The 20,870-nt window shown below is 39.9% G+C and overlaps 1 protein-coding gene across 3 annotated transcripts in view; it reads left to right on the top strand.

The window, feature by feature from the left end:
- Positions 1-20,870, top strand: part of RRBP1 (ribosome binding protein 1) — a 176,425-nt gene that overhangs the window by 28,589 nt on the left and 126,966 nt on the right. For all 3 annotated transcript variants that reach the window (XM_053711985.1, XM_053711984.1, XM_053711983.1), the window contains one exon: positions 13,702-13,847. In XM_053711985.1, coding sequence (XP_053567960.1) covers positions 13,702-13,847 — 146 coding nt within the window. The remainder of the gene's footprint in view (positions 1-13,701; positions 13,848-20,870) is intronic.

Genomic DNA, 20,870 nt, shown 5'->3' with positions numbered 1-20,870 from the left:
CCAGCTTGGAGACCAATGCAAGGCTGGAACAAGGGAAAGCAGGCCAAGAAACCTGCCACTGCTACCAAGACAGCATGAAATGTTGGCCCCCGATCCGGGACCGGATCTGGTGGGGGGCAGACTCTCTCTCTTCGCTCAGGCTTGGGCAAGAGATGTTCTGGATCCTTGGGCGCTAGAAATAGTCTCCCAAGGTTATCTTCTGGAATTCAAGGGACTTCCCCCAAGGGGGAGGTTCCACAGGTCTCAGTTGTCTTCAGACCACATAAAAAGACAGGCATTCTTACATTGTGTAGAAGACCTGTTAAAAATGGGAGTGATTCATCCCGTTCCATTAAGAGAACAAGGGATGGGGTTCTACTCCAATCTGTTTATAGTTCCCTAAAAAGAGGGAACGTTCAGACCAATCTTAGATCTCAAGATCTTAAACAAGTTTCTCAAGGTTCCATCGTTCAAGATGGAAACCATTCAAACTATTCTTCCTTCCATCCAGGAAGGTCAATTCATGACCACGGTGGATTTAAAGGATGCGTATCTACATATTCCTATCCACAAGGAACATCATCGGTTCCTGAGGTTCGCATTCCTGGACAAACATTACCAGTTCGTGGCGCTTCCTTTCGGATTAGCCACTGCTCCAAGGATTTTCACAAAGGTACTAGGGTCCCTTCTAGCTGTGCTAAGACCAAGGGGCATTGCTGTAGTACCTTACTTGGACGACATTCTGATTCAAGCGTCGTCCCTTCCTCAAGCAAAGGCTCACACGGACATTGTCCTGGCCTTTCTCAGATCTCACGGATGGAAAGTGAACGTGGAAAAGAGTTCTCTATCTCCGTCAACAAGGGTTCCCTTCTTGGGAACAATAATAGACTCCTTAGAAATGAGGATTTTTCTGACAGAGGCCAGAAAAACAAAACTTCTAGACTCTTGTCGGATACTCCATTCCGTTCCTCTTCCTTCCATAGCTCAGTGCATGGAAGTGATCGGGTTGATGGTAGCGGCAATGGACATAGTTCCTTTTGCACGCATTCATCTAAGACCATTACAACTGTGCATGCTCAGTCAGTGGAATGGGGACTATACAGACTTGTCTCCGAAGATACAAGTAAATCAGAGGACCAGAGACTCACTCCGTTGGTGGCTGTCCCTGGACAACCTGTCACGAGGGATGACATTCCGCAGAACAGAGTGGGTCATTGTCACGACCGACGCCAGTCTGATGGGCTGGGGCGCGGTCTGGGGATCCCTGAAAGCTCAGGGTCTTTGGTCTCGGGAAGAATCTCTTCTACCGATAAATATTCTGGAACTGAGAGCGATATTCAATGCTCTCAAGGCTTGGCCTCAGCTAGCGAGGGCCAAGTTCATACGGTTTCAATCAGACAACATGACAACTGTTGCGTACATCAACCATCAGGGGGGAACAAGGAGTTCCCTGGCGATGGAAGAAGTGACCAAAATCATTCTATGGGCGGAGTCTCACTCCTGCCACCTGTCTGCTATCCACATCCCAGGAGTGGAAAATTGGGAAGCGGATTTTCTGAGTCGTCAGACATTGCATCCGGGGGAGTGGGAACTCCATCCGGAAATCTTTGCCCAAGTCACTCAGCGGTGGGGCATTCCAGACATGGATCTGATGGCCTCTCGTCAGAACTTCAAAGTTCCTTGCTACGGGTCCAGATCCAGGGATCCCAAGGCGGCTCTAGTGGATGCACTAGTAGCACCTTGGACCTTCAAACTAGCTTATGTGTTCCCGCCGTTTCCTCTCATCCCCAGGCTGGTAGCCAGGATCAATCAGGAGAGGGCGTCGGTGATCTTGATAGCTCCTGCGTGGCCACGCAGGACTTGGTACGCAGATCTGGTGAATATGTCATCGGCTCCTCCTTGGAAGCTACCTTTGAGACGAGACCTTCTTGTTCAGGGTCCGTTCGAACATCCGAATCTGGTTTCACTCCAGCTGACTGCTTGGAGATTGAACGCTTGATCTTATCGAAGCGAGGATTCTCAGATTCTGTTATCGATACTCTTGTTCAGGCCAGAAAGCCTGTAACTAGAAAGATTTACCACAAAATTTGGAAAAAATATATCTGTTGGTGTGAATCTAAAGGATTCCCTTGGGACAAGGTTAAGATTCCTAGGATTCTATCCTTCCTTCAAGAAGGATTGGAAAAAGGATTATCTGCAAGTTCCCTGAAGGGACAGATTTCTGCCTTGTCTGTGTTACTTCACAAAAAGCTGGCCGCTGTGCCAGATGTTCAAGCCTTTGTTCAGGCTCTGGTGAGAATTAAGCCTGTTTACAAACCTTTGACTCCTCCTTGGAGTCTCAATTTAGTTCTTTCAGTTCTTCAGGGGGTTCCGTTTGAACCCTTGCATTCCGTTGATATTAAGTTATTATCTTGGAAAGTTTTGTTTTTAGTTGCAATTTCTTCTGCTAGAAGAGTTTCAGAATTATCTGCTCTGCAGTGTTCTCCTCCTTATCTGGTGTTCCATGCAGATAAGGTGGTTTTACGTACTAAACCTGGTTTTCTTCCAAAAGTTGTTTCTAACAAAAACATTAACCAGGAGATTATCGTACCTTCTCTGTGTCCGAAACCAGTTTCAAAGAAGGAACGTTTGTTGCACAATTTGGATGTTGTTCGCGCTCTAAAATTCTATTTAGATGCTACAAAGGATTTTAGACAAACATCTTCCTTGTTTGTTGTTTATTCTGGTAAAAGGAGAGGTCAAAAAGCAACTTCTACCTCTCTCTCTTTTTGGATTAAAAGCATCATCAGATTGGCTTACGAGACTGCCGGACGGCAGCCTCCCGAAAGAATCACAGCTCATTCCACTAGGGCTGTGGCTTCCACATGGGCCTTCAAGAACAAGGCTTCTGTTGATCAGATATGTAGGGCAGCGACTTGGTCTTCACTGCACACTTTTACCAAATTTTACAAGTTTGATACTTTTGCTTCTTCTGAGGCTATTTTTGGGAGAAAGGTTTTGCAAGCCGTGGTGCCTTCCATTTAGGTGACCTGATTTGCTCCCTCCCTTCATCCGTGTCCTAAAGCTTTGGTATTGGTTCCCACAAGTAAGGATGACGCCGTGGACCGGACACACCTATGTTGGAGAAAACAGAATTTATGTTTACCTGATAAATTACTTTCTCCAACGGTGTGTCCGGTCCACGGCCCGCCCTGGTTTTTTTAATCAGGTCTGATAATTTATTTTCTTTAACTACAGTCACCACGGTACCATATGGTTTCTCCTATGCAAATATTCCTCCTTAACGTCGGTCGAATGACTGGGGTAGGCGGAGCCTAGGAGGGATCATGTGACCAGCTTTGCTGGGCTCTTTGCCATTTCCTGTTGGGGAAGAGAATATCCCACAAGTAAGGATGACGCCGTGGACCGGACACACCGTTGGAGAAAGTAATTTATCAGGTAAACATAAATTCTGTTTTTAAGGCTCATTTGTGTATAATAAACAGCTGATGTTGTGTTTTGAAGCCACAACCTAATAAAATGGGTTGAGCTTGTAGGTATAATTAGATCTCATTACCTTATCACACTGTGTACATATACCTGCTTCTTTATCTTATATTTGTACAAGACCAATACTTGGAGAGAACAATGGAAAATTTAACATTTTATTATCTTATCTCTTCTATACCCCACTGGGAGTGTAATTTCTTTTGCTGGCTGTGTTTACTCTGCTTATCTATAGCTTGGACCTAAGGCCAGAAACTTTCAGAATAGGTGGGGATACCACAGCCTAAATCAGCTATTTCAAGTGCCAATATAAGGTTAAATGAAATACTTATAAACAATTTAATACACTCCAGCAGGTAAAGTGGATCATTGGGAATAAATTAAAGGGGAGAAATTTTTTGAGTAAACTGTCCCTTTAACCCCTTTTCAGTGTAGGGTCGATGATCTTACATGTTCTAACAAATTAGAGCATATGACTATTCCTTACACCCCTGAAATACACAGAAAACTTCCAGAACAACTCCATTGATGTTGAATTGGATATTGTAATTTCTGGTAGGGCCTCATGCTGTTGTGGTCTCAGCAAAGTCACCTAGTGAGTAGGAGTAAAGTTACATTTTGACTGCTGAGCAGTCCTTGTTAGTTTTTTTTTCCTGATTTTATTTTCTCAGTTAGCCATTTTGTTTGTTACTTAGATTTTTAATGATAAAATGAAACTCATCAAACCATCTCCTCTTGTATTCTCCTCCTGTTGATACAACATTGTATTGTGCATAACTTTTCTGTGTAAACCTACCTGAGTCTTGATAAATAAAGAGATTAAAAAACAAAACAAAAATTGGAGAATGGATTTTTTTTTTAACTATTATGGCCCTTTAATCCCTAGGTTGGCAGAATTGATGTGTAAGAATTCTCTGTTTGGGAATTTACATTATTATTAATTAGAATTTTTTTATTAGAAAGGAAAACTATACCATGTTATAAAATGCAATATCTTATTTATAAATATCATTGATCTTGTTTAATTCCTTTTATGGTGTGTCCCTCTCACTTTTTCTGGAAAACCTTTTTGGGAAAGTATTATGGGAGCCCTTCATTTGTATTTTATGACCTTGTCACTGGCATCTTACTGGTGTTGTGTGTTTTTTTTTTTTTTTTGCATCTGGTTTGACAAAATGCAAAGTGGGGAGTCTCTTTAGTATTTGTAGAACAGTGTTTGGTTTTACTAGTTTTCTTTGAAATGCATTCATCTATATCTCCCTTTTCAAAATGCTGTGAAGTTTAATACAATGTTGAATCAGTGTAAGACCCACGCAAATGTAAAAAATAAAATAAAAAAATTGTTGATACTTCATAGTCAACTGGAAAAAAGAGGTGCAAACTTTATTTAAAAGTGAAAGTTCTAAGGATAAAATGGGCAAAATTAAAAATATAAATACAATTATATAAATAAACATAATATACACACATAAAGATATACACACACCAAGGCGTTTCAGTATCTTTTTTTTTTTTTATTTTAATTGCTTGTCTTTAAAGGGATAGTCTAGTCAAAATTAAACTTTCATGATTCAGATAGAACAGGCAATTTTAGCTTTCTAATTTACTCCTATTATCAATTTCTTTGTTCTCTTGGTATCTTTATTTGAAAAAGCAAGAATGAAAGCTTAGGAGCCGGCCCAATTTTAGTTCAGCACCTGGGTAGCGCATGCTGATTGGTGGCTACATTTAGACACCAATCAGCAAGCGCTACCCAGGTTCTGAACCAAAAATGGGCGGCTCATAAACTTACATTCCTGCTTTTTCAAATAAGGATACCAAGAGAATGAAGAAATTTTGATAATAGAAGTAAATTAGAGCATGCAATTTTAAGCCACTTTCTATCTGAATCATGAGGGTTTAAAGGGACATGAAACCCATTTTTTTTTCTTTCATGATGTAGAAAGAGCATGCATTTTAAAACAACTTTCTAATTTACTTCTGTTATCTATGTTGCGTCATTCTCTTGATATCCTTTGCTGAAAAGCATATCTAGATAGGCTCAGTAGCTGCTGATTGGTGGCTGCACATAGATGCCTCATGTGATTGGCTCACCAATGTGCATTGCTATTTCTTCAGCAAAGGATATCTAAAGAATGAAGCAAATTAGATAATAGAAGTAAATTGGAATGTTGTTTAAAATTGTATTCTCTATCTGAATCATGAGAACTTTTGTGTTTAGTGTCCCTTTAATTTTTTACTAGACTATCCCTTTAAGAAAGGCAGTGGTACTGCTGCTGAATCTTGTAGATCAGTTCCAGGGAGCAGACTATCCTGAGCACCACTTGCATGGGAAATCTTTTGCGATTGGCACAAAAAGAGCTGTGGTGATTTGCTCAGGAAACCTCTGGTGCTATAAATATCATTCAGCACAAAATGTGTAGCTGAAGGTTCCTATTACAGTACTGACACAGTGCTATCAATATCCAGGAAGTTGTATCTTCTGCTTTCTAGGGACACACGTTATTACCGTGGTACAAATAGCTGCTCTTGCATGAACAATCCCAGTTTAAAGGGACAGTGTACTATGCTCAATTGGGAGTGTATTTAATTGTTTACAGAATGCTCCTTTGCCTTTTTATTTATTTAGTGATTTTAAATTGCTGCTAGTGATAAACCTCCCATGGGGGTGGGATTGTGATAAATCCCAGCCCTTTCCAAAGTGTGTCTACACCAGAATTGTTATTGTTTTAAAAAATAGATTATCCCTTTTTATTACCCATTCCCTAGTTTTGCATAACCAACAGTTATATTAATAAACCTTTTACCTCTGTGATTACCTTGTATCTAAGCCTCTGCTGACTGTCCCCTTATTTCAGTTCTTTTGACAGACTTGCATTTTAGCCAAGCAATCAGTGCTAACTCCTAGGTAACTCCACTTGCGTGACCACCTCTATATGACACACATGAACTAACACCCTTTAGTGTTAGTGGTGAAAAACTGTCAAAATGTATTCAGATAAGAGGTGGCCTTCTAGGTCTAAGAAATTAGCATATGAACCTCCCAGGTTTAGCTTTCAACTAAGAATACCAAAGAACAAAGCAAAATGGGTGATAAAAGTAAATTGGAAAGTTGTTTAAAATGACATGCCCTATCGGACTAGACTGTCCCTTTAATGCAGAAGCTGTGAATACAATGGACTCCTTATCAGCTGCTTGTCAGTGTAGGTAAGGAGCAAACTGGCAATTTCAAAATGGGACACACATAATTAGTAATATTATAATGTACTTTTATCATGTTAGATCTATTTTTAAATGTATGACTATTAAGAGAATTCATAGAGTCCTTGTTAGTAAGGTTTATTCTAAAGCCATTTAAAAAAATATATATATTAAATGTCTTAGGCTTTCAAGTGGCTTAGCAGTATTTGATAGTGAGACGCAGTGATTAGTTTCTCAGCCCTTGCTGTTGAATTATTGAACTGAACAAGTCTAGTACATTTTGAATTACCTTTACAAACCATATGAATTTGTTGGTGCTGAGAACTTGCTGAGCTCTCTAAGGAAATTTTTCTTAAATCATGCTCTGTGGCTCTATTTGTGTGATTGGATGTTTAATCCATAAATTCTCTGAAACATATTGTTTGTGTACAGACTTGAGTATCCATAGCTGAGGTTAGAAATGTGCATAATTATTTATCTTAAAGTGTGTGTGTGTGGGGGGGGGGGTGTTAAAGAGATCTACTGTATGCAAGAATTTTTATATATCTTATTTGACTATTGCACTATTGCTTTCCTATTTATTTGTGCTTAAAGGGACAGTGTACACCAATTTTCATATAACTGCATGTAATAGACACTACTACAGGGAGTGCAGAATTATTAGGCAAATTAGTATTTTGACCACATCATCCTCTTTATGCATGTTGTCTTACTCCAAGCTGTATAGGCTCGAAAGCCTACTACCAATTAAGCATATTAGGTGATGTGCATCTCTGTAATGAGAAGGGGTGTGGTCTAATGACATCAACACCCTATATCAGGTGTGCATAATTATTAGGCAACTTCCTTTCCTTTGGCAAAATGGGTCAAAAGAAGGACTTGACAGGCTCAGAAAAGTCAAAATAGTGAGATATCTTGCAGAGGGATGCAGCACTCTTAAAATTGCAAAGCTTCTGAAGCGTGATCATCGAACAATCAAGCGTTTCATTCAAAATAGTCAACAGGGTTGCAAGAAGCGTGTGGAAAAACCAAGGCGCAAAATAACTGCCCATGAACTGAGAAAAGTCAAGCGTGCAGCTGCCAAGATGCCACTTGCCACCAGTTTGGCCATATTTCAGAGCTGCAACATCACTGGAGTGCCCAAAAGCACAAGGTGTGCAATACTCAGAGACATGGCCAAGGTAAGAAAGGCTGAAAGACGACCACCACTGAACAAGACACACAAGCTGAAACATCAAGACTGGGCCAAGAAATATCTCAAGACTGATTTTTCTAAGGTTTTATGGACTGATGAAATGAGAGTGAGTCTTGATGGGCCAGATGGATGGGCCCGTGGCTGGATTGGTAAAGGGCAGAGAGCTCCAGTCCGACTCAGACGCCAGCAAGGTGGAGGTGGAGTACTGGTTTGGGCTGGTATCATCAAAGATGAGCTTGTGGGGCCTTTTTCGGGTTGAGGATCGAGTCAAGCTCAACTCCCAGTCCTACTGCCAGTTTCTGGAAGACACCTTCTTCAAGCAGTGGTACAGGAAGAAGTCTGCATCCTTCAAGAAAAACATGATTTTCATGCAGGACAATGCTCCATCACACGCGTCCAAATACTCCACAGCGTGGCTGGCAAGAAAGGGTATAAAAGAAGAAAATCTAATGACATGGCCTCCTTGTTCACCTGATCTGAACCCCATTGAGAACCTGTGGTCCATCATCAAATGTGAGATTTACAAGGAGGGAAAACAGTACACCTCTCTGAACAGTGTCTGGGAGGCTGTGGTTGCTGCTGCACGCAATGTTGATGGTGAACAGATCAAAACACTGACAGAATCCATGGATGGCAGGCTTTTGAGTGTCCTTGCAAAGAAAGGTGGCTATATTGGTCACTGATTTGTTTTTGTTTTGTTTTTGAATGTCAGAAATGTATATTTGTGAATGTTGAGATGTTATATTGGTTTGACTGGTAAAAATAAATAATTGAAATGGGTATATATTTGTTTTTTTGTTAAGTTGCCTAATAATTATGCACAGTAATAGTCACCTGCACACACAGATATCCCCCTAAAATAGCTAAGACTAAAAACAAACTAAAAACTACTTCCAAAAATATTCAGCTTTGATATTAATGAGTTTTTTGGGTTCATTGAGAACATGGTGGTTGTTCAATAATAAAATTAATCCTCAAAAATACAACTTGCCTAATAATTCTGCACTCCCTGTATAACGAATATGCACAGATACTGATCTAAAAATCCAGTAAAAAAAAACAACTTTTAAAAACTTACTTAGAAGCTCCAATTTTAGCACTGTTGATGAGGTTATGTTGGAACACCCAGTGAAAGGGGCTTGGGCAGCAGAAAGAGTACCCCCCCTTCCTGCATATGAATTGGAGAACAATTTAAACCTTTAGCTCAAAAAATAAATAAGATAACTTTTGAAGTGGGTGGCTAGAGTGTGTAGTAAAGCGTATCTTCATTACAACTGATGAATTAAACTCACACTAAAATATGGCTAACATTCCCAATCTGCTTCTACAAAAGGAAAAGTTTACCATCACTTTAAATAATTGTATTTTTGTTATCCTAACTAGCATATCAATATGCTTTTTTATTAATAAATTCATCAGCACACTGAATAATTTTACTTTTTATTCCTGCTACGTTACCGTATTGAATTCAGCCTCTCTCTAAGATTTTTTTTTTTTTAAGCTCCTTCTTTGAGTGGCATCTGTTCTAGCCAATCAAAACCTCACCATGCGCCCCATTTAAAAGTCTATCTGCACACACCCCGTGCTAAGAAAGCTGTCATCTTATTGAAATGCGCATGAGCTACAAACAACTTACGATATTTGCGCAACAGAATAAGGGAATTTGTCTTTTGCGGTTTCAACTTATTCTGTTGCGCAAATAGTGTAAGCTGCTAATAGCGCATTTCAATAAGATGACAGCGTTCCGAGCACAGGAGCGTGCAGATAGACTTTTACATGTGGTGCATGGTGATGATCTGATTGGCTAGAAGATATGCCACTCAATGAAGGAGCTTCAAAAATCTTAGCGGAGGCTGGATCAATACGGTAACGTAGCAGGAATAAAAGTAAAACTATTCAGTGTGCTGATGAATTTATTAATAAAAAAAAAAAAAAGCATGTTGATATGCTAGTTAGGATAAGACCTTTACAAATATGTGGAGCACTTTGGCCGAATTTACCATCACTTTAAAATTGAGTGAACCTGCCTGTTATTTCCTGTTATGAAGTGTAAGATACTATAGTACTATTTCTTCTCCTCACAGCTCACTATTTTTCTACACTCCCTAACTAGCTGTAGTACAAGGCACCATTGGTTGTGACAGAACTAGCAGTGCACGGTTTGTGTGCACCATAGAAAGCAGCAGTTTTCTGTCCTACCTTAGCAGGAATAAGGCGATATGTTTAATAAAGTTAGTTGAGGCATCTAAAACAACTTGTAATGGAGCAGTATACATTTCATCTGTCCTTACTGCAGAGACTAGTTTGTTGCCAAGGCATCCCAGGCTGTGCAGGAACTGTAATCAACTACAGAGCAGGTCTATCAGGGCAGTGTGGCACCTTCTGTTTTGATTTTTGTTGTTGTGCCCCTACATTTTATTTCTGCTAATGTTGGTGTGCTGTGAACACCACTAGTACTATTACAGCCAGTGGTAGCTGAGTAGGTGGCTCTATTCATGCAATACAACTGGTTAGGGAGCATAGGAAAATAGTGAGCTGTGTGAGACAGGATATTTATGTGTGTGTGTGTATACAGTATATAAGTTAGGTTCCAGAAGGAATGGTTGTAAATTGATACCGTTGTAAATTGAAACCCAGTTTATAATGTAAGTCAATGGGAAGTGAAGGAGTTGGGTTCCAAATCCCCCCCCCCCCTCAAAAAAAATTCATAAGTAACACCTAATACATTTATTTTTAAAGCTTTGAAATGAAGACTTTATATGCTAAACAGCATTATAAACAGTATCAAATAATCACACAACACAGAATATATAATTAAACTAAGTTAAATGAACAAAAACATTTGCTAAACTGCAATATGAACCTTATTAAAGGGACAGTAAACGTGCAGAAAAATGTTATATAATTCTGAACATGGTGCAGAATTATATAACATTATTTTAGCGGTAACTTCACAAATTACAAGTATTGGCAGTTTTTTTTAGTCTAAAGTTGGACTCCGCTCCAGGATCTACTGAGAGGGTCTTGGATTTTATAATGCTATTAACGGGAGTGCTGGCTAGTCACAACATGCCTGATCGCGCCATTGGACTGAATGTAGCTAGCTCCCGCTCTGGTCAGGTAGCGGGAGCTAGCTATATTCAGTCCAATGGCGCGATCGGAAGTTAGGAGCCAGAAATAATCCAGAGCTCGACAAATTCACTGTTAAAAGTTTAATTACCACACTGAACAATTAAAAATCCTTTTAAATAGCCTTATAGATATTAGAATCATCAGAGCTCTAGAAGATAACCGTGTGTAAAAGAGTTGTAGTGCTATCATCTAAATGTTTAATGCACTTTATACAACCATCAAACTATATTGAGAAGAAACGAGAAACCAGATTATATTTTTTCAGTAGAGAATCTGTGTTTCTCTGTATCCTGGTGCTTCTATCTTTAACATCGTTTAGAATTTCAGGTCTTTGCAACCGTGCAGAGTGTAGAATTTCAGGTCTTTGTGATGGATTGCAAGAAAAAAAAATATTTTAGTCATCATAAAGCCAAACAAGTGTTACATTTCCATCTGTGGTAATTACCTAGCAACTGTTCACACTGCTTCATTTCACTGCTTCTGCTTTCATCCCTTGCTCAGGTGTATATTTTTACTTGCCTTGTCAGCTAAGCAAACAAAAGCCCATCTAGTCAAAACATAGATCATCAGGCCAGACTTCATGCTGAATATGCTTGCTCAGGTTTTATATTTCATGACTGTATTGGAGGCCAAACAAGTAATTTCTTTATAGCCAGTTAAAAAATATTAACAAAGGGGCATGTAGTAATTTAGTTAATTGTACAGAATGATGTTGATATGATCTTCTTAAAAGACACAAAGTTCAGGTCTGCAGTGATATACATGATATACAACTGCTCATAAAACTTAAAGGGACAGTCTAGTAAAAAATAAACTTTCATAATTCAGATAGGGCATGTAATTTTAAACAATTTACTTTTATCATTAATTTTGCTTTGTGCTCTTTGTTTTCGTAGTTGAAAGCTAAACTTAGGAGGCTCTTGTGCAAATTTCTTAGCCCTTGAAGGCCGCCTCTTATCCGAATGTATTTTGAAAATTGATCACTTGTAATAAAGATGCACTGTAACATTTTAATCTAGCCGTGCGATTCTATCTCATATTTTTTTTTAAAGCTAATGGTTTGAGCTGCTCTCCAATCAGCGATCTATCTAAAAAAAAGGCTCCATACGACTAGAACACCTATTGGAAAACAAACTCATATTGGAGTTCAAACAGTAAGCTCACAAAAAATTGGTTTTGAAGTGGGCGACTGGAGCGCGGGGGATTAGAATGGCACATCTAGATTTAAAAGTAAATTACAGTGCTTTGGATATTAAAAAGAGAAAAAGAGATCCCAAATAGCACTTTTGTCACACATAAGACCAATTTTAATCACTTATAGAGGTACAGGTAGCCCTCGGTTTACAACGGTTCAATTTACACCGTTTCAGAATAACAACCTTTTTTTCCAGTCATGTGACTGCTATTGAAAAGCATTGAGAAGCAGTGCATTTATTAAAATATTCAGTAGGTGAAGCTGTCCGCTTGTGTTGCAGCAAAGCCAAGCAAGCTGAAATTAATCAGTTTAACCAGACCTGAGCTATCGAGCAGATTTCAAAGTAACAAGATCTTCCTGTCTATAAATCAGTCCAGATTGGAATGCATAGAAAGAACTGTTTGCAGAAAAAAGTGAAGTCTGTGTTGTGTGATTGTTTTAGCAAATGTTTTTGTTCATTTAACTTAGTTTAATTATATATTCTGTGTTGTGTGATTATTTTATTAGATTTATAATGCTGTTTAGCATTTAAAGTCTTCATTTCAAAGCTTTAAAAATAATGTATTAGGTGTTACTTATGCCAATTTTGAGAGGAGCCTGGAACCTAACTCCTTCACTTCCCATTGACTTACATTATAAACTGGGATTCAATTTACATTGGTTTCGATTTACAACCATTCCTTCTGGAACCTAACCCCGGCGTAAACTGAGGGCTACCTGTATATCCAATTATTTAGTGAACAAAAAACACTATTGGTCAGTGAAAAACAATTTACAATAATGTTAAGTGTGTGTTCTGTATAAATATTCTTACATAAGGATATGTATACAACTTAGCCACTTATTATACAGACTAAAGAGCATTAGATACAGCAAAGTACTAAAATACTTAGCTCCAAAGACTCAAGTGAAAAAGAGAGCTACTGTGGACAAAGAAGATATACTCCTTTGTAGCAGATAGTCCAAATGCAGTTGTCTGAGTGAGAGAGTCCTCCTTGTTATGCCGATTTCAGGTCCTCTATTGGAGGAACAGGAGTGAGTCCCACCCTTAAAGGCTGTTCAAAGGTTCCAAAAGATGTGATTAAATGTCCCATAATCCAAGTATGACAGCCCTAGGGGAGTAGCAATATCTCTTACGTGGTCGGCAGCCAGTATCACTAGACCAATCCAAACTGCGGAGAAGCCGGGATGTAGTGCCGACGCCTGCTCCCACAACGGGCTGTCACCGATGAGGACTGTTGATTGGCTGAATCCGGGGGGCGCTTGCGTATTAACGTGAAATAAGTTACAGTGCATCTTTTTTCTACATGATTAATTAAAGTCCCTGTGAAGTATCACTTAGATTCTGGACATGATTTTAAAACATGTCAAGTTTATCATCACTTTAATTATTTGTCAGAGTTGTAAAAACATGTGCAATACATCTTTGAGTAAATTATATGAGCTTTTTTGTTTATTGGCACATTTCATTTTTATAATCCTGTATTGATTTTGTTTATATTTTCTTCTACAGTTAATGAAACAGACAGTGCTATCTACATTCCATACAAGACTCTGGTGTCTACCATCAGCAGCATGGTATTCAGTGAAGGAGAAGCTCAACGGCTGATTGAAATACTGACAGAAAAGAACGGCATCATCCAGGATACCTGGCACACGGTATTTATTGGCACGATTTCTCAACAAACCCAGGAGCAAATTTACCCCTGGCTCCTACATTTTGGGTTATTCTTTTATTTATAAAAGCAAAATTAAACTTTCATAATTCAGGTAGAGCACACAATTGTAAACAAGTTCCCAATTCTCTTTCATTTTAAAAATGTGCACTCTTTTTCTATGCTCACTTTCTGAGGCACCAGCTCCTACTGAGCATGTGCAAAAATTCACAGTATATACTTATATGCATTTTGTGATTGGCTGATAGCTGTCACATGATGCAGGGGAAAGGAAAATTGTCAAAAAAAAAAAGAAGGAAATTTATGCTTACCTGATAAATTTATTTTTTGACACGATGAGTTGAGTCCACGGATCATCTAATTTCTACTGGGAATATCACTCCTGCCGAGCACAGCAAAGCTGATAAATATCACCTCCTTCCCCTCCCACTCCAGTCGTTCGACCAAAGTATAGGAGAGAAAGGAAGTAACAAGGTGCAGAGGTATCTGAAGTTTATAACCTACCAACAACCTGTCTATTGAACAGGACGGGCCGTGGACTCATCGTGTCAAAAAAGAAATACATTTATCAGGTAAGCATTAATTTCCTTTTCTTTTTAATGACACAATGAGTCCACGGGTCATCTAATTACTCTAGCTTGGGTATTGATTCCCAGTAGTACACAGATGGTAAGGGAGGGACAAGACAGGTAACCTAAACGGAAGGCGCCACTGCTTGAAGAACCATTCTCCCAAAAGTGGCCTCAGCCGAGGCAAAAGTGTCAAATTTATAGATCTTTGAAAAAGTGTGAAGAGAGGACCAAGTTGCAGTCTTGCAAATCTGTTCCACAGAAGCTTAATTTTTGAATGCCCATGAGGAAGCAACAGCCCTCATGGAATGAGCCGTAACTCTCTCTGGAGACTGCTGTCAAGCAGTCTCATAGGCAAAACGTATGATACTCTTCAGCCAAAAAGAAAGAGAAGTAACCGTAGCTCTCTGTCCCTTGCGTTTTCCTGAAAAAAAACGCAAATAAGGCAGAAGACTGACGAAAATCCTTAGTCGCCTGTAAGTAGAATTTTAGAGCACGTACCACGTCTAAATTGTGCAGAAGCCGTTCCTTCTGAGAAGAAGGATTAGGACACAAGGAAGGAACAACAATCTCCTGATTAATGTTCCGGACAGAAACTACTTTAGGAAGAAATCCAAATTTTGTACGTAAAACTACCTTATCCGAATGGAAAATAAGATAAGGAAACTCATACTGCAATGCCGAGAGCTCTGACACTCTACGAGCAGAAGAAATCGCAACAAGAAACAACACTTTCCAAGATAACAACTTAATATCTAAGGAATGCATAGGCTCAAACGGAGCCCTTTGAAGAACATTAAGAACTAAATTAAGACTCCAAGGAGGAGTAACTGGTTTAAATACGGGCCTGATTCTGACCAAGGCCTGACAAAAAGATTGCACATCTGGTACATCCGCCAGACGCTTATGTAACAAAATAGACAAGGCAGATATTTAACCCTTTAGGGAACTTGTCGATAATCCTTTCTCCAAGCCCTCTTGTAGAAAGGATTCCTAGAATTTTGTCCTAACTCTACTCCATGAGTAGCCCTTGGATTCACACCAATAAAGATATTTACGCCATATCTTGAAATAAATCTTTCTAGTTACAGGCTTACGAGCCTGGATCATGGTCTCTATAACCGAATCTGAAACGCCCCGCTTGGACAAGATTAAGCTTTCAATCTCCAAGCAGTCAGCTTCAGAGAAGCTAGATTTGGATGAAGGAAGGGCCCTTGAAGTAGAAGGTCCTTCTTCAACGGAAGTCTCCAAAGTGGAAGAGATGATGTCCACCAGATCTGCATACCAAATCCTGCGAGACCAGGCCGGTGCAGTGAGGATCACCGACGCCTTCTGCTTGATTCGAGCAATGACTCGAGGAAGAAGAGCAAATGGAGGAAATAAGGTATGCTAGACTGAAGGTCCAAGGTACCGCCAGGGTGGTCTATCAGTACAGCCTGAGGATCCCTGGACCTTGATCCATACCTTGGAAGCTTGGCATTCTGTCGAGATGCCCAAAGGTCCAACTCCTGTTGACCCCATTTGAGAATCAGGCTGGAGAACACTTCCAGATGGAGTTCCCACTCCCCCGGATGAAAGGTCTGCCTGCTCAGGAAGTCCACCTACCAGTTGTCCACTCCTGAGATGTGGATCGCCGCCAGACAGCAAGAGTGAGACTCCGCCCACTTGGTTACCTCTGTCATCGCTAAGGAACTCTGTGTTCCTCCCTGATGATTGATGTAAGCCACTGAAGTTATGTTGTCCGACTAGAACCTGATAAACTGGGCTAAGGCTAACTGGGGCCAGGCTAGAAGAGCATTGAAGATCGCTCTCAACTCCAGAATGTTTATAGGAAGAACAGACTTCGACTGAGTCCAAACTCCCTGAGCCTTTAGGGAACCCCAAACTGCCCCCCATCCCAGAAGGCTGGCGTCTGTTGTCACAATCACCCAGGAGGGTCTGTGAAAGCAGGTTCCCTGGGAGAGATGATCCTGAGACAACCACCATTGAAGCAAATCCCTTGTCTCCTGCTTCAGAAGAATTTGTGGAGACAAATCCGCATAATCTCCCTTCCACTGACTGAGCATGTTTAATTGAAACGGGATGATGTCCATTGCAGCCCCCATCAGCCCGATTACCTCCATGCACTGATGGCCGAGGAGCGGACTGAAGCGCTAGGCAAAAATCTTTGATTTCCTGACTTCTGTCAGATAAAATTTCATTGATAGGGAATCTATTAAGGTTCCCAAGAACGTTACCCTTGTATTTGGAACTAAGGAGCTATTTTCCAAATTTACCTTCCATCCGTGAGTTCGCAGGAAGAATAACAAAATTTCCTTGTGGGATCTTCATTGTTGAAAGAATGGCGCCTGAACCAGAATATCGTCCAGATAGGGCGCCACTGCAATGCCCCATAATCGGAGCACCGCCAACAGAGATCCCAGAACCTTTGAGAAAATTCTGGGAGCTGTGGCAAGACCGAAAGGAAGGGCCATGAATTGGAAGTGTTTGTCTAGAAAGGTAAACCTTAGAAACTTGTGATGATCCCTGTGAATAGGAATATGCAGGTACACGTCCTTTAAATCCACTGTTGTCATAAATTGACCCTCTTGGACCAAAGGAAGAATGGAACGAATAGTTTCCATCTTGAAGGACGGTACTCTGAGAAATTTGTTTAGACTCTTGAGATCTAAAATTGGCCTGAAAGTTCCCTCTTTTTTTGGGGAACCACAAACAGATTGGAATAAAACCCCAGACCCTGTTCCTGTATCTGAACAGGAATTATCACTCCCAAGTCGGAGAGGTCTCTTACACAATGTAAGAACGCCTCTCTTTTTGCCTGGTCTACAGATAATCTTGAAAGCAGAAACCTGCTTCTGGGAGGAAAACTTTTGAACTCTAGTTTGTATCCCTGGGCCACTATGTCCACTGCCCAGGAATCCCGGCTTCTTGGGTTGTTTTCCCTTATTCCAAGACTGATTGGGTCTCCAGTAAGGTTTAGACTGATCTTGCTTGGAGAAGGAAACGGAAGGATTTCCCTTGAAGTTACAAAAGGAACGAAAATTACTCTGACGTCCCTTTTTGCTTTTTTCTCTAATCTTGGGGGAGAAGATGACCTTTCCTTCCCGTGATATTAGAGATTATTTCCATTGAACCTGGCCCAAACAAGGTCTTTTCCTTGTAGGGAATCGCCAAAAGCTTAGATTTAGAGTACACATCCGCAGACCAAGGCTTTAACCATAAGGCTCTGCGGGCTAAAACAGCAAAAACTGATATTTTTGCTCCTAGTTTGATAACCTGTAGGGAATCATCAGTAATAAAGGAATTAGCTAACTTAAGAGCTTTTATCCTATACTGAATCTCATCAAGGGGGTGTCTGTCCTGATAGCATCAGACAATGCATCAAACCAATATGCCGCCACGCTAGTGATGGTAGCAATGCGCACTGCAGGTTGCCATTGTAACCCCTGGTGTACATACATCTTCTTGCGTAACCCCTCTAATTTATTATCCATAGGATCCTTAAAGGCACAACTATCCACTATGGGTATAGTAGTTCTCTTGGCCAGAGTGGAAACTGCTCCTTCCACCTTGGGTACTGTTTGCCAAGACTCCTTAATAGTCTGCTATGGGAAACATCTTTTTAAATATAGGAGAAGGAGAAAAAAAGAAACCCGGTCTCTCCCATTCCTTAGCAGTGATCTCAGTAGCTCGATCTGGTACAGGAAAAACCTCCACCAAGGAAGGTACATCAAAATATTTGTTTAGCTTACTGGATTTCTTAGGATTAACTACGACCGTGGAGTCTCAGTCGTCCAATGTAACTAAAACTTCCTTGAGTAACAGACGGAGGTGTTCTAGTTTAAACCTGAAGGATACAACTTCAGTGTCAGCAAGAGGAATTACACTGTCAGAATCTGAAATTTCACCTTCAGATGCTACTAAGGTATCTTCCTCAGGCTTCTGGGAGGGAGCATTTGAAATGGCAACAACTGCGTCAGAAACCTCGCTTGCTGAATGTCTGTTTTTCCTCTTACGCTTTACATGCAACATTGGGAAAGCAGACAATGCACCAGAGACTGCAGAAGACATGAGAGAAGCGATGTCTTGCAAAGTAACTCCAGAAGAAGTTAGAGAGGAAGCGCAGGGCACTGCATGTGTGGGCGGTAAACTTTGGGACGCTTGAGGAGAAAGCTGCGGCATATATTGAACATTGTCATTAGATTCCTGAACAGCATCCTCTTTAGAAAATGTTGGCTCAGAAAAAATTCTATCCCTATAGTTTAAAGTTCTCTCAATACATGAGGAACAGAAAGGGATTGATGGTTCCACATTGGCATCAAAACACAAAGAACAGAGGTGGCACCTTGCAGAGCCTCTTGGTCCATCTTGACTCACAAAATATCAAATTAACACAAAAAAAGTTAAATTTTATTAATAAACGTCAAAAACATAAAAAACATTACTGTCACTTTAAATTTTAAACTAACTTTTTTACTCTATTATAACCCTTAAGTGTAGAAAGGCCAAAAACGCTTAAACAACTCTGCAGAACACATCAGCAGTACTTTGCTGAGGTGCCTACCTTCCTCTGAGCAGGAGCCGATACCTCACGAGCCCAACCGAACCTAGCAGCAGCTGCAGAAGTCGGGCTCTGGATCTAAATATGCATATAGAATAGAAAATGCGTAGTTTGCAAGGAAGATGCACAAATTCACCTCACGATGTTCAGGAAGTGAATCGAAAAGGCGCACATACAATTGCCGCTTCCTTAGTACTGCCCATCGTGGGGATGCCAATAAGTCATCTCCCGGTCAGCTATTATTAGTTATGAAACTGCCGGGAAATGTGAAACCACCATATTTTTTAAAACCAGCCCCAGTGCCTGCGTTTAAGCTGCCCATGGTGTCTCCTAAGTCTCTAGGAGAATCTGTGCCCATAAAATTAAAGAGCCTCATTTCAATGAAATTTGTCCAATATTATGAAATAAAGTGCCCAACCTTTTTTCTTAGTTACTGACTACCCCCAGAAAATAAAGCCAGCACCTACCTCATATTCTGCCTGACAGCAAAGGCAGCTCCCAGGTTTGAGAGGTCCTCTCCCTCACATGGATCTGTGAAACAAAAAAAGTCCTGAGTAATATCCCTCAGGTTTTCTGGGTTAGGGCAGCATTCAGAATATGGGTGGCGCAGTGAGAATTATGTCCCACAAGTTCCCATTGCCCTAAAGCCACCACTGCTCTACTGAAGAGACTGATATGGACTACGGCTACACCCTAGAATAAAGCAGCACAATCTTGTACTAATTAAAAAATAATAAACTCTTGATTGAAGAATCTTTTTCTAACACCTAACTTTACCACTTCCTATCACTAACATAGGCAAAGAGAATGAAGCAAAATTGATAATAGAAGTAAATTGCAAAGTGGTTTAAAATTAATTCTCTATCTGAATCATAAAATAAAGTATTGCAGCCAAAATTAGCAAAAGTATTAGCAGCACCTTTTAAATTTTTATTATTATTATTGTTTTCATAGTTCTTCATTTACTGAAGACTTTAATTAATTTGGTAAATATTAGAAGATTATCTAGTTTCTATTTAAAGTAAAATAGCTACAGTATTGCCAATATGAGTCCTAATAAAGAAACAACAAAATTACACCTAGATTATGAGTTTTGCGTTAACAGGGGTGCGGTGCTAACGAGCAGTTTTCCTTCACTGCTCACTTACAGACAATGCTGGTATTACAGGTTTTTACAAACCCGGCGTTAACTGCAAAAAAGTGAGCGAAGAGCAAAATTTAGCTCCACATCTCACCTCAATACCAGTGCTGCTTATGTTAGCGGTGAGCTGGTAAAACGTGCTCATGCACGATTTCTCGATATTTAGTTTGACTAGGTACAATAGTTATTAACTATTTAATAACTACCTAGTTAAAATAAAGACAAATTTACCTGTAAAATAAAACCTAACCTAAGTTACAATTACACCTAACATTACACTATAATTAAATTAATTAACTAAACTAAATGCAATTAATTACAATTTAAAAAAATTATCTAAAGTACGAAAAAAAACCCCACTAAATTACAGAAAATAATAAAATTACAAGATTTTTTAAACTAATTACACCTAATCTAATCCCCCTAACAAAATAAAAAAGCCCCCCAAAATAAAAAAAAGCCCTACCCTACACTAAATTACAAATAGCCCTTAAACGGGCCTTTTGCGGGGCATTGCCCCAAAGTAATCCGCTCTTTTACCTGTAAAAAAAAAATACAATTCCCCCCCCCAACATTAAAACCCACCACCCACACAACCAACCCTACTCTAAAACCCACCCAATACCCCCTTAAAAAACCTAACACTAACCCCCTGAAGATCACCCTACCGTGAGACGTCTTCATCCAAGCCGGGCAGAAGAGGTCCTCCAGACGGGCAGAAGTCTTCATCCAGAC

Source organism: Bombina bombina, chromosome 4 (genome assembly GCF_027579735.1).
Source record: "Bombina bombina isolate aBomBom1 chromosome 4, aBomBom1.pri, whole genome shotgun sequence".
NCBI lineage: Eukaryota > Metazoa > Chordata > Amphibia > Anura > Bombinatoridae > Bombina > Bombina bombina.
This window is presented reverse-complemented; position numbering and strand designations above follow the sequence as displayed.